The sequence below is a fragment of the Synchiropus splendidus genome, chromosome 4, assembly GCF_027744825.2.
Source record: "Synchiropus splendidus isolate RoL2022-P1 chromosome 4, RoL_Sspl_1.0, whole genome shotgun sequence".
Taxonomy (NCBI): Eukaryota; Metazoa; Chordata; class Actinopteri; order Syngnathiformes; family Callionymidae; genus Synchiropus; species Synchiropus splendidus.
Genome location: NC_071337.1, coordinates 24,313,294 through 24,327,897, shown reverse-complemented (window position 1 = coordinate 24,327,897; position 14,604 = coordinate 24,313,294). Strand labels below are relative to the sequence as shown.

Genomic DNA, 14,604 nt, shown 5'->3' with positions numbered 1-14,604 from the left:
ACCGTCACTGTACACCCTGAAGACCAGCTGTCAATCCCAGCGTTGCCCAGAGGTTAGAGGTCAGAGTTGACGCATTTTCGGTTGGTATGTTTCCTGTCTCCTTCCGGACTTTTGCTTCTGTTACACAATTTCTCCCTTTGGTAATTGAACAGGAACTTTATTCCGTGACTCCCTGAGAAAGCTGTCTCATGTTAATTTATTGTTTGTGCGAGGCTAACATTAGTGTTCGTCTCAGGGAAATAAATGCAAATGCGTTTCTGCTGAGCTATTCGTGTGCGGAAACTTGTTTACTCCCACTCCAGCTCTGGTGGGAAACGCAAACAATGCTGCTGTGTGCTTGAACAGGTGGACATTTCATTATACAAGTGTTCTTTATTGCTGATAGAACACCTTCTATATGCCAATAACTATAATTATAGCTCTAGAGTTATGTGTTTTTTCTAATTAAACAATTCTGTACAATGCTCTGCTACTGACTAGGTATTTGTATAGTTGAAAATATGTATCTAAGTCTTAATAATGTTGTGTTTAACCATGTCCATAATCCATGGTTTATTGATAATATAGAGAAGCCCAATACATGTTGAAGCGATCAACACCAACCTGAACCACAGGAGACCGTGTTTCCTCACCCACTCCTCATTTCCACACCTTATCTCCTCACCTCCTTTCCAGTCAGGATTTAGTTACATGCCCCTGTGGAATTCATACACCCTGATTTCATGCCTGAATAGACTATCCCCTCCCCCCGCCTGATGTGATCAAGTGAATATGAAGAAGGAAGGATAGAAAAATAAAAATGAAAAGGTTAAGTATGGAAAGAAGGACAAAGTGGTAAAGTAAATGAACAAAGGGAAAATGGGAGGTAACTCATCTCTGCTGACTCTTCAAGTGCTCACAGACACACAAAGCAAAACGGAGGAGTGGTGTGTGTATGTTCAGCGCGTGTGTGCTGCCAGCTCTGTGATTGGTGGAACGTTTCTAGATGCACCAACAGCCAAAGGAAGCTGAGAACAGAGGAGGAGAGAGAGGCTGCAGATAGAGGCGAGAATACAAAGAGAGTGTGAATGTGGGTGTGAGTTAGTGAGAGTGTGTACGCTGCGACCTGACATGTGTGTGTTCGTCTGGATGTGTGTGCAGTTGCAAGCTTAGAAGAGACCTGGTATCATTGCCTTCCTTGTGGGGAAATGACACCCACTTATTAGCCGTTAGCCTGCAGTTTAGCCCCGGCCCAGTTTGGCCCGGTCCGGAGTCTGCCTGGAGGTGAGGATGGAGCGGTTCTTGGCCCTGCTGCGCCTGCTGAGCAGGAGGAGGAGAGGGAGGAGATACCGGGCAGACGACGATTACCAGGAAGGCTATGAAGATGTTTACTACTACACCAGCAAGTACAACACACACCTACTGAGTGAGTTTCATTCAGAAACATTTGCTGACAGAGTGAGAATATTGTTGGAGATTATCACAGGATTATACGTCCGCGAGTCGTACTGCCTTCATTTATAATGCAAGACTGTGTACTCAGGTGGTTTCCAGGTGACGAGAACCAGGTGGTTTGTGGGTAATAACAAGGAAGGGAAAGAATGTGGGGAGAGAACACAGTAATGCAGGGGTTGATGTCTGTGACTTCACTGTAATTTGGACAAACCTCCAGAATAACAGAGATTATGTCTTCAAAGTTGTGCTTTTGGTCCTGCTCACTTCATGTTTGACAGTTGGTTGAAGTCTTGGGCTTCACTGCAGGAAGCTATGTTATCTCCTTCTTTCATAACCGCAGTTAAAAGCCCATATATTCATGTCAACAAAGAGAATATGTCACCATCTCATGCTCTCGGGGGTATAATTGAGAAGCATGTGCAGCTACAGGGACACATGAGGCAAAAGTATGCTAAGATGTATTCTTTGTAGTTGTAAGTAAGCTCCATATTTGATTCATTTGACCCAGATTAGTTTGGCTGCGATGCTTTTGAACTTACGGGTGTATTCGTCATCACCTCCATTTTGTGTAATTATGTAAAAAGCTCAATATTATTTCTTAAATGTCGCCCTAATCAGAGCCCGCTGCATGGAAAATGCTCATTTTTTTTGAAGGCATGATTCAGAAAGAGACAGAAGATCATGAATATTATGATGTAGCTGCTCAGCCTCTATGAATCATCGTGACACCAAATATTAATGTCAACCATTTTTGCTTGTTTGTCATACAAGATACAGCCTCAAACTTTCCGTGGAATAGGTTTTTAAAACTGCATTAAAAAACGCAAAAGATTCCGTGACAGTTCAGCCACCCACAACAAATGCTTGTCTGGATGTTAAACGTGAACGATGAATAATCCTCGACATCTGTGTGGGTTTTGACATTCAAACGTGAACATTAAGAGAATGTTTTCTGCGATGATTGAATGATTCCAGTTGTGTGGAGCTCTCACAGGTCCAGGAACTTCAGAAATATACAGAAACATCAATTGACTTTGCATTCTGTTATGTAAAACGCTTCAAGGTGGTTGCGATATTGTTGCTTCTTATCGTAGTTTGCTACAACCCTCTGCATTTAAATTGCAGCCAAAGCTTAAGCTGAGACTGTTTTTGCAATATTGTAACTGAGACTTTATCTGAAAATCTGCAGAAGTGGCCACATTACCAGAACAATTTTCAGAGTTTGCCTTGGGCCATGAACTCTGGGTCATGATCAATAAATAAAAACTGAAGAGCTGTGCCAAAAACAATAATTGCCTCCTTGAAATCTAGGGTGTTTTACAGTCACTTTCATTTTCATCAAATCACGCCACACACTGCTGTATCTAAGAGTGTGGAAATACTGTATATCAAACATTCGACCTCTTTTGAGATAATGAGGTTGAAGCACTTCTCTCTGCCATACCCCTCGTGTTGATCTGATGCTGCCAACATTTGGCTGGTGCAATTGAGATGCAATTTTTGTTTCTTGTCTTTGGCAAAACCTATAAGGGACATCGATTTTAGGCCAATTAGAGATCAAAATTGAGACCTCTTGTTACGTCACCTTCAAGAGTGAACCTCTTTTGGGTGATGCTTAACCTATAATTTGTTGTCGCAAATACCATCCGTATGTAATATGAAAGTCGTACTTTTTTAATTATTGCGAAATGTTGTAAATGTTGAAAAATATATGGCTACATTGAGTGCTGGTCAGGGTGACTTTGGATTTGCTGGCCATTACTTACACACTAACCAGAAGAAAGTGTGTGGTAAGTCAGTGCTCTGTGTGCGGGAATTCCTTTGTAAATGGACTCAAACAACTGAGGTGATCCTGGAGGGAGTCACAGGGATCATTAATGGAGGGAATGCAAAGCTCTTGCTCTGTTTGTCATCCAAACCACAGAGCGGCTTTGAGCCCTAGCGCCCCTTGGCATGTTGTGTCTTGTACATCCGTCTTGTTTGTTCTGATGAGCTTCCTGTTTTGTCATGTGTTGGAAATTCTCCGACAGTCAGTCAGCCTACGACCAAAAAGATATGTTGGGAAACCTTTAAAGGTGCTCTATGCTGCATTTTTTTCCTCAGTGATCAAATGTCACATACAAATTGAAGCAGCCAAAAACATACTTTTCCAGACAATAGTTCTCCATGGTTTAAGTCTGTGGTGCATCATGGTCCTGTCCTTTCTCCTGACGTCACTCACCAAACAAATTGTACTGAACTTGGCTTATTTTTAAATCTTAATAGATTAACCCTGTTCTTTCACATTTCCATATATGTTAACATAAGGTAGCATTTCATCTTGCTAACACGTGTATAAAGCATGGGATCCTTTAATGAGACAGATGATGTCACAGTCACAACAGTTGCTCAAAAATTGCTATTGTGACTGTATTTCCTCATCCTGCCTTGAAACCAGACTGACCCTGATTCCTCGCTGTGTGCTTTATTCGCTGCTACGCTCAAATCTCTTGTGAACTGAAACATATTAAATAACTGTAGCTCACCCCGGAGAAAAGTCTACGAGCTCTTCCCTTCTCTCTCCTACTGGGAGCATATGGAGCCATAAGCAAACGAAAATGTCTCTTCAGTAAGGATGAACAACAATCCATTTCTTTTGATGCAGGTGCAGCACCCCTCCTACATGAATTTAGGTCAGTCCTTATCAACTATAGCATGTGTTAATGTTTAAATTACAAGTCACTCCAAATTGTTTCTGTGGCTAAACGCTGTCAAGAAACATCCCTTCCAGCAACCAGCTCATTTTGTGTGCTTGTGTGCGTCACGTGAGTGTGTTCATGGGTTAGCCAGTCAACCAACATCAAATTGCCTTCGTATAGGATCACACGCTGTGCTAAACACACCCACACACACACTCACACAAAAGCCTTTTAGCCTAAATTAACCTAACCTATTTAAAAAAAAAATTGGAAGGAATTGTCAGCAATCATTTTAGAATTTTCAAGACTCGATACTGTACGGTGTGGATGTGGTCCAAGTAATAAATTAGGTTAAGTATTTTAAGTCCTAAATAACCTCAATTTCTCTGTGATGAAAAGAAAACTCTGCAGTAAAGAATAGAGTTTTCTAAATAGGCAATGTTTATGTAAATACACACATCTATATAATATAATACACAAATACATTTTTCGTTTTAAATTGCTTATTTGTTTTGTGTCTTGTGAAAATTTGCATCAAGCTAACATTGATTCACTGGACATCAAATGAATGAAAGTCTTCATTTGATTCAAAAGAAAGAAGCGTTAGATTGACTTATATCCTTGAAATATTGAGTGTCAGTGAATGGCATTTCCTATTGGGACAGATGTTGGGTCAGAAACAGCTGCAGTTTTTGGTGAATTTAGCAACCACTGAGGCAGAAGCATGAAAAATAGGTGACTCAGTGTGTGAAGAGACTATCGACCTCTTGACTACCATAACGCATTTAAACGGTTATTTTTGTTTGTATCTTGTGCCTTTCTTGAATATTGTGTTTTGTTTAATGGACATTTTTCTTTTCTGATTAGTTTTCTAGTTTCATTTACTTCATGTTCACTAATGAAAAACTCACCTAGTCAACCCTCTTAAAATGTGATCATAGAAATAATTTTCTGTGTGTGTGTTTTTTTTTATTATTGTCAAATTGACAAATAATCTGTGACGGGTCAGACGTCGTCTGATAATGGTCATATTAAAAAAATCAATAAAAACACAAGATGTTCTGAGGAAAAAAACAGCTTTATTTTCGGAGCATTTGGCTACAATCTGACAAGTCTAGTCATCAAGCAGATGCCACGCCCACGTTTTTTTTTTTTTTCCAAAACCTTCACCGTGTATGAGTGAGCCAGACTGCCGTCTCTTTGAGCTGTGAATTGATCCAAGAATGACGGTTTCAGTGGAGGCGTTGTTCCTCACTGCTGCTCTTCTAATGCATCTGGGTTTAAACGTCCGCCTCCATTGACCCATTGAATCGAAAATGACTGGATGGTTTTTGTCTAATCTGGCAAGCAAACCTGGCAAAAACATCTAATTGATGAAGTCAATGGTAACACACATTCTGCCACAATCTGCAGCGCTTCACATTAATTAATCTGGAGGCCCCTTGAGCTCCAGAGCCCTTTCCCCTCATTATTCAAAAAAGATGTTTAATTAGTTTTCATAATTTAACTACAATTGCCGCCATGTGCCACAAGGGAAAACCTCGAGGTTTTCTCTGACTCAAAATAATCCTGGAGTTGAAAAGCTCACTTCGGAAATTGCAGAAACAATATATATATATGTATGTATGTATATATATATATATATATATATATATATATATATATATATATATATATATATATATTTCTCTTTCAGTCATTGAAAGAAAAAGTGTGATAACATATGAGAGCTGAAGCTTTGAGAAATCATAAATTGAGTAACCGACTGTCTTTTTTGCTTTCTTCTTTTTGCAAAATGTGTTAGCACCATCCTACTGGCGTGGGCAACAAGGGTGAGGATTAACACATTGGCTGACTATAATGGGATAATGTGTGTCGCACCAGGTTGCAATGCCATGAGGACATTACTCCCTATATTCCTTAGCCATTTCCGTCCTTTCCGAAGAACAAATATTATACGGAGACCACTCTGCATACCTCCAAAGATCCTTGCTGAAAAAAGCCGGTCAACTGGCTACACAAGAATGAGCTTCTTTCACCCCTTTCTGTTTGCGATTGCTTGTGCATGAAAACTAAAATTACAGGTCAGATGCAGTGAACTTTCATTATACCTTGACTACTTGGACCTCCTCTATTACGTGTATTATATCATCCGCATTAAACAGTACATGAAGTTCCATGTCTGTGACCATAGACTAGAGGAGCTTCAAAAATTTTATTTTGTCCAGATCAAACGTGTACATAACATATAAAATGCCTTCAGAGTGTAGAGGAGTTTTTTATCTGTGTTTTTACTACCTTATTTCCATCATCGCCTTATTCCACTCCTCAATAGCAAATCAAGCTGTGGCTGCAGCAGCTTTTATTAAACCGTGTGAATTGAATTTAACTCCGTAAGTGAGTGTTGTTTTGGAAGGTTATGCGTGTGAATTGCTTTAATGTGATAAACAAGGTTGAGGTCAGTTTGAGCCAAAGATACTGTACCTATAGGTACATTTCCTGATAAAGATTCCCTTTTGCTCTAAAAAACGCATGTTATTGAGAGATTTGCCTGCGAGGGTGGACAACAGGAGACTTGCTAAGATCAAATGTACGGTTAAAAAACAGGGGCAAAGGGAAGACGTTTTTAGAGTAATCATAGATTAAGGGTGTCGATGTTTGCAGCAGGGCAAGTTTGGAGCAAACACAAGTGGAAGAAGACGTCTAAGAACTCCTTACTGCCTGCACAATCCTGACAGTTCAGTGTTCCACATACACAGAATTGGACATAATCTAAAATCTCACTGGTCGTAACAGATATCTTGATATTGTTCCAATATTACTGATGGTTTAGCGAAAGCCAAGTATTTGTTTGAGAAGTAATATCTTTACAATACGAACTGATGTAGTCTGCCAATAGCTGGTTTCAGCTGTCAAGTGACGTTGGCCTCTGAGCAATATTACAATAAAGTTAGAATGTTTATATCTCGATATAGATGCAATTATGATGGTGCAACGTCAATATGCAATGACTAGATATCACAGATGTTATTTTTTGGCATCTTAAGAAATCTGTTTGCTTGTTTCTTTTGCTCAGCAAATAGATCTTTTTGTACATGCAATCCACCCTGTAATTTCTTGTACTGTTTCTTCTTGCCCCCCAAAAATGTAATGTATAAAATTATATTCACTGCATGCTATTCACATGCAGTAAAACATGTTTTGCATTTTGCTCATGATTTGCCCATGTCTTCCTATGCATTGCTTTATTAGTCCTTCTAAACACCAGACAACCCAACAACTCCCACTGAAATGAAATACCTCACCAGTTGCTGAGGTCCTGCATGTCATCTGAGAGCTTACACATGGCCAAAACCAAAATCCAAATTGAGTTTGCCCAAGAGCAATAAAAGACCACTCGGATACTTTTAGTGGGCTAATTGAGCAAGTGCCACCTGAGTCCGTCGTAAACATGTTATAGGCCATGGGATCACTGGGATGGACCAGACCACACCACCCATGTCCAGGTTTAATTTGCTGCTCACACTGAGCTGAAAGAACAGATGAGGCCAATTCAAGTTCAAAGCCCACCTGAGTCCTGGCTGACTTGAGGATACTGAGTGAATGTGTGTTGCCGTCTCTTCCACGAGGCAGCTGATATTTCCTCCATCTGTTGACTCATCAGTCTGACTGTGAACGTTAGCACTAATTAAAGGTTTGCACTTTCTCCTCCGCCAGTGCCTGCAGTATTAGCACTCAGTCATTTCGTGTGTGTGTGCGCGCCCAAGTGCTTGTGTGCGGACGTATCATGATGACTCAAACCCACATGTTTAACGTCTGGAGACGGTTGTTAACAGCCCATCACCGGTGGATTTTATTTCTGGAAGACTGCGCTAGCAGCTCTTGTTATGCATGCTAATGCATGAAGAGCAGGTGGGTTTGGGTGTGGTTTCGGGGGTCATGCTCCCGGGTCGTGGGATGTTAAACGTGAAAATCATGTCCTCTCTGGGATACAGGCAGAAACCTTTGTGCGCGCACTTCCTCCGCCTCTGAGAATCACTCTTTGTGGTGGAGGGTCGCTCGCTCCCCTCAATTATTCATCAGCATGTTTCCATGGTAACAGCTGCAGCTGTGTGTGTGTGTGTGTGTGTTGAAAGCCGTTTTAAATTCCACATCCTTGATATCAGTGATCGGCCCAGTCCACATGTTCGCTGAGACTCATGAGGAATGAAAACTTTCTCTTGTAGTGTGAGAAAGTCTTGTCAACTCATGCCCAGATTTTTAAGTACCTCTGAGCACCCTGTGGGCGGAGACACCTTTGTCGGCGCACATGCATGTTAAAATTGACAGGTAAGATATTCAAAAACATGCTCCATCTGTCTTTAAAGTCAGAAATTTGATCCAACGCATCTTTAGGTTGCCAGTTCTCAGGTCATCATTGTCATAGGGGCGTCTGACTCATGAAGAAGCAGGTTTGCTAACTTGCTCTGACATATCATGTCGACACCACTGATTCACATTGCAGACATTTGTGAGACTGGAAGTTACAAGATATGATCTGAAAACATTTTTAGTATTCCAGTGAGACAACCCATGAAGAGAGATTTACAGAGCACAAAAGGAGGAGCTTTGTGAAATCAATCATCAAAACTGTCAGAGACAACCGTTCTCTCTGCATTAGAGAGGAGGTAACACCTCTGTTGTCAAATATGAGGGAGGAAGAGTTGTCGAGTTTCATTCCAGCCATGTAAATAACGCACACAGATATGTCATTTACTGCTTGCTAAATCTAACACAATAAGCAATTTGTAACTTGAGTTTCAATGATTTTAGTACAGTATGATCGCATCATCACTGTGTACTAGCCACGAGTGTCCAGCAGGGGTCCATACAGACCAAGATTGGAGCTGACAACTAGTTTACCCAATAGGGGGCAGACCAGATCACCTTGTAGGACAGACTGTTGTGGAGCACAAATCACATGATTCCATGTTAGTTCCAGTGAGGGGCAGACACAGAGATGCATGCAGTACGGGCGTATGGTCATAATATCACTGTTAATACCATCAGCACACATCCACTGACACTAATCCAGAATAATCTGCCAGTGAAACACTGACCTACATGTGAGTACTCCGAGAACACATGATTACCTGCTGGGTGAGGCCACACCTCCACACAAAAACGGACCAAAGCAAACACTCTGATCAGCCACTACTGATATGGAAACCACCTGGTTATCACGGCTCTGGGGATGCACTTTGGACTCAACGTTAATTTGTTGGAAAGGCAGGACAAATGTGAAAGGATTTGAGGGACCCTAGAGTCTGGTGAGGACAGCACGGTGAGGAGGGGACCACTGGGTCATGTCATCGCTACAATTGGTGTTGTTCACCGTTCCCATCTACAGAGGCCATGAGCCAAGTGATGTGGCGACCAAGGATCAATGTTGTCCACACAACATTTGCCTTTGTACTTTCATGTAATTTTATGGAATGTTGCAATAAAGCTGGATCAGCAGCCCATCACCTGTTTACCTAAGTAACTATAATCTCAATTTAAAGGCAGCCATTAGTTAAGGATTTAGTCAAACTGTGTTTGAGGTGCAGTCGCTGTGTTCTCAGTAAGTAAGTCAGTCATCAAGTACATCCAATGTGATGATTAAAATCCCTGACTATGATTGGTAGGGATCACTGAAAGGGGATCAAACTGTAGTGGACGTTAAAAGACTACATCAGTGACACTAATTGGGCCAGCACCCTGGAGGAGCAGTGGAGGAGGTGTGTTGTGCATTTCAAAAAGATGCTCTACTTGAGAAAGATGTCAGTGTTTTTTCTCTGGTTCTGCGTCTTTGTCAATACAACCAAACCACAGCTTTTTGGAAACAATTTATGTCATAGCCTCTCTAGCATCATTATTGTGCCATGAAAGTAGTGGCATCACAATATCAATGGTGAACTTACGAGTAGCCATTGTTCTGTAACTGCTGCTGATCTTAGTGGAAACACAAAACTCTTCTTCTTCTTGCTCATCATCTTTGGTGTTTTACTGTGCTTTGTTTTTAGTTCAGAAGCTTTCATACACACATGCCGTGCCGTTTCTTTGTGCATTACCGGGCATTACATGTAGGCCTAGCAAGTGTACTTTGTTTTGTGTGATTTTTTTTGCTCAAGGATTTTCCTGAAACGCCTGTTTATACTTATGAACAACAGCAGGGAAAACAGACTGACAGGAAGAGATTCATGTGTGGACAAGGACCAAGTCTGGCTTCATTTGATCCATGTTTGGAGTGTTCTCCTGGTTCTGAGGTTCACACTGCCTCATTGTCACCACATTGTCACAACTTCCAGGCTCCAAGCTGTCTAGCTGGGATTTGTTCCACTCCAGGTCTACCTATTTAATCGGAATAAAATTCATTCAGAAACTTCAGTCTGTTGAAATGATGGATGTCTGTTGCTTTGTCAAACAGCTAGATTCTTTACTCACGGACGCAAGTTGACACTTGCTGGCTTTAAGGAGGCCCTTTACCAGTTTTTTCATATATATATATATATATATGTATGTGTGTGTGTGTGTGTGTGTGTGTGTGTGTGTGTGTGTGTGTGTGTGTGTGTGTGTGTGTGTGTGTGTGTGTGTGTAAAAAAAAAGAGATTGTTGTATTGCTTTTTGAAAAATATTTCTGGAAAAACCCCAGGAGATGTTGTAAGAGTGGAACTCGGCTTCATTTTAAGTCCATTGAATCACAGGTGCTTTCTATTGGTACATTTAGGAACAATAGCTAGCACTATATAGGCGATGGATGGTCCATTAAATTCTGTATCAAACTGTTTAACACATATGATTCCTCCATACACACCAGTGGGTTCGTTTCATTCATCATTTGTTCACTGAAGTACCTTGTCAATCTTGGATTGCATTGCTTTTTTCCCCCCTCTCTTATCCTCCTTCCATCGGCGTCTTTTGATCTCCAGACATTAACCTTCCATTTATTTTAACTGTTTCCCTCATCCTTCTGTTCACATTCATCCATCCAGCTGCTGGGATCATATTACAAGCAGCCTCTCATCCTCCTCCTCCCTCCTTCTCCCCCCTCCTCCCACTGCTCTCCTTCATTCTACCCTCTGCGCAGACTCCCTCTCTTCCCTGCTTCATTTTATGGCGGTGCCTAACATCTGCAGCACCCCCCACCCCACCCCCCGCACTCCTTCCTTCCCTCCCTCCCTCCCTCATCATTCGAGCATCACCGGGTGTCTGTGTGACGGTGTCTCTTTGACGAGGAGGTTCGTCAGTCGTTCAGAGAGGAGGAGGAGGAGGAGGACGAGGAAGGGGTAGCTTGTGGAGGTTGCATCTGCATGGCGCTGCAGGGGGAGACGGCGCTCAGCTCGGCTTCACCATGATCGCCGTGTCGTTTAAATGCCGCTGCCAGATCCTACGCAGGGTGAACAAAGGTAGAGTGGAAGCAGGAGAGAGTGATGGAGGATGCACGCTTGGTGCCTGCACGTTGGTCAGTGTCATTAGTGGGAATTGCTGACATTGAAAAGACGGCGAGCAAGTTGTTTATGACAAAATTCAGATGTGTGTCTGTGTGTGTGTGAGAACATGTGCGGCGTAATCTGGATTCATTCAGTCCATGACTGCAGGTCTCGCAGGATGCCAGACCCTCAGCGTGAGTGTGAGCACCAGTGAGAGAGATGGCATCTTTATTTCCCTGAATGTAATATTCATGCTGTGTGTTGACAGGGGACTCGTTCGAGTGTCCTTTTTTAGATTTGATCTTTTATCTTGGTTAAGATGTACTTGATGATAATTTTGTCCTCAGTACGCCAGTAAGAGCAGAAGGAGCAGCAGGCCTAATATAAAAGTTGAGCTCCGTTATTTTACAGTTTACTGGAGTTTAACGTCTACAGGTCAACTTTATTAATGAGGGAAAATGAAGTGAAAGACACTTCTTAATTGTTATGTTCTACGCATACACGAGTGGTGAATAAACAGTGATAACATTTTTATGCTTGATATAACGAAATTCAGACAAAAATTAACATTAAACATTAAAGTACAGAAGTAAAAGAAATGCAACGCTATTCACAGATCATTTTACGTAATTGCTTTAAGAGTCACTAAATAATTAAGACAAGGACGTCTTGAGAAAATGTTAAGCATCTTAAGTGACAGAGAATCTAGACGGTAGGATGACAAAATTATTTGAAACAATACTGAGACTGCACAAATCGAATTGTCGTCGCAAACTATTAAGCCACTGAAATGTTATTATTCAGACAACATTCACACCGACAACTGACAAGAATTTCTCAGAGCACTGACATCTCATCACTCACTAGGCCAGTGAAGGAAGCTTTGTGCAGTATCTTGAAAATTATTAACTTGAGTTTCACTTTGACAATTGATAAGTATCAAACTATGTGGCTTTGCAAGGCGCTGCAAACTGCACCTTTAATGCAGAGGATGTTTAATGATGAGCTTCTTAAAGTCATTTATTTACCACGAAACATTTACAATCTTCATTTTCTGAGAAGGTTGTCAATAGCTGGTATTTTAATATACTTTATATGCACAATATATATTCTTTATTTTGAAGAATCACACTTCAGTGTATTTTCTCTGTGCACTGCAAAGAGCACAATTGATGGAGGGTTTGTGACAGTCTAGTGTTAGTATTGTCTGTGAATGGATCTCAATAAAATTCAAGAAAGCTAGAAATAATAATAGGACAAGGAACAGGTAATTACATTTGTTTTTGTTGTTTCATTTTTTTATGCTTTTTAAGTATTCAAGATCCTCTATTTCCTTCTTACTGAGTGTAGTGGAATGCTACTGCCACTTGCTGTTTGTTGTGTCATATATAGAGATAAAATAAATGAAAGGCAATGATACAAATAAAAAAAATAATCTTGGATCAAGGTGAAGTAAATCGTAGCAGGCGGACAAATTGTATGTTTTTACTATGTCGGTTTGTGTGAGATAATTAATTGAAAGTGGATTGAATGTTGGTTGCCAAAAGCCTGCAATTTTACTGACTGTGACTCACAATTGTCAGATTGTTGCCTCCTTCATCATCGTTATGGAAATATGTCATTTTTAATCCGGATACTTCTGTTTAAAACTCAAAGCCTCCTGTCAACTGTCTAACTGGGGTATTATTTTGGGGGGAGCATGATGGACATTGTGCAAACAGTTTGGGATTTTTTTTTCTCCCAAGCTGTGCCAGTGTCTGAGATTAGTACAGTCAATTAGAATCCAGTCTGCAGATCACTGCATCTGCTGAATTCACAGCAATATGGACAGTAGTATCTCATAAATTCATTCCACAAATAGAGGAAATGTTGAAAGTAAATTGCTGGTAAACAGGATAAGGGAGAATGTCTGATGTAATCTCTGCTAAAAGATTGGCACACAGCCACAGTAAAAATAGTTTGTGTGTTTAAACCAATAAAACGTGTAAGTCAGATGTTTTGTGTACGTATTTGCATCATTGACTGTAAAGAATACCAGCATAATTTATTTTTGTCTGTCATTTTTAAATCCATTCAGTCATCGCCCTGTTTTCTCTGCTTGGTTTTCCTCACTCTCAAGAGACATTGTTCAACGACTGGTGTGACATGCTGATACAGCCGCGGCGTACCAAACTGAAAACATTGAATTTTTGAGTTTCTTTCAAACAAGTTTTGCTGTCAGAGAATTTCTTGGAATGGCAGGGATCAGGTGGGTGGAATCGTCTAGCCATTCACTTTCCCTCTCAAACCTTTTGTTGAGGAAAACAGAGAAGCCCTGGTCAGAAACACTACTCCAGTTTGCCCCGGGGTCTGCCCCAAAGCCTTGCCTCTGTTTGACTCAGCTCCAAACTAGATACAGCCTTTTCTTTTGATGGTGTCATTTGTGTAATTGAGGAGTTAGTACATTGATGATTAAGCCTTGGCATATCTAGTGTGTAGTCATGTCAAGTATCATGTCAAAATGTGATGAATTTGGCCTTACTTGGCCCGTCTGCATCACCTCGGCTTATGAATGCCGCATTTTAGAAGTGTGTTAATAAGTCTATTTTTAGAATTCTGAATTATCTCAGCTCCTCAACGCTGAAAAAATATGCTCGACATTGGGAGGAAGTCATTGTAGTTTTAACATTTCCCGAGCCGATACATTTTAAACATGGAGAACTTCTGTGCCCCGTTTGGATGACTATTTTTGGATAGATAATACCTCCACCCAGATTATATGCTAAGACTGCAGAGATAAAAAAAGGAGCTTTAACAACACCGAAGTCTAATGACACATGAAAGCAGCTGAAAAAGGAACTGAAGATTTACACAGGCATAGACACCAATTAAGGCTCCTGACAGAGGGTGTTGGTGGATTTATGTCTCTCCTTCAACTGCATTTGTGGCAAGAAGACAGTGAAATTACAGCTAGGCATTTGTCTTTTATTATATGTTCTCATAGACTGTATGTTTTTAATATGAAGGTGATGTATCTGAAATGTACTGCGTGTGTAGCGTTG

General features: G+C 40.9%; 1 protein-coding gene across 7 annotated transcripts in view; it reads left to right on the top strand.

Moving 5' to 3' along the window:
- The window catches only part of grip1 (glutamate receptor interacting protein 1), a 59,556-nt gene that overhangs the window by 18,937 nt on the left and 26,015 nt on the right, over positions 1-14,604 (top strand). For 2 of the 7 annotated variants that reach the window (XM_053861626.1, XM_053861623.1), the window contains exon 1: positions 722-1,405. The exons of 1 other annotated variant lie outside the window; for it this stretch is intronic. In XM_053861626.1, coding sequence (XP_053717601.1) covers positions 1,270-1,405 — 136 coding nt within the window. In that variant the 5' untranslated portion in view covers positions 722-1,269. Of the gene's footprint in view, positions 1-719; positions 1,406-11,336; positions 11,540-14,604 lie in introns of those variants that run through there. 4 more of the 7 variants (XM_053861628.1, XM_053861624.1, XM_053861622.1 and 1 more) reach the window with 3 other exon arrangements.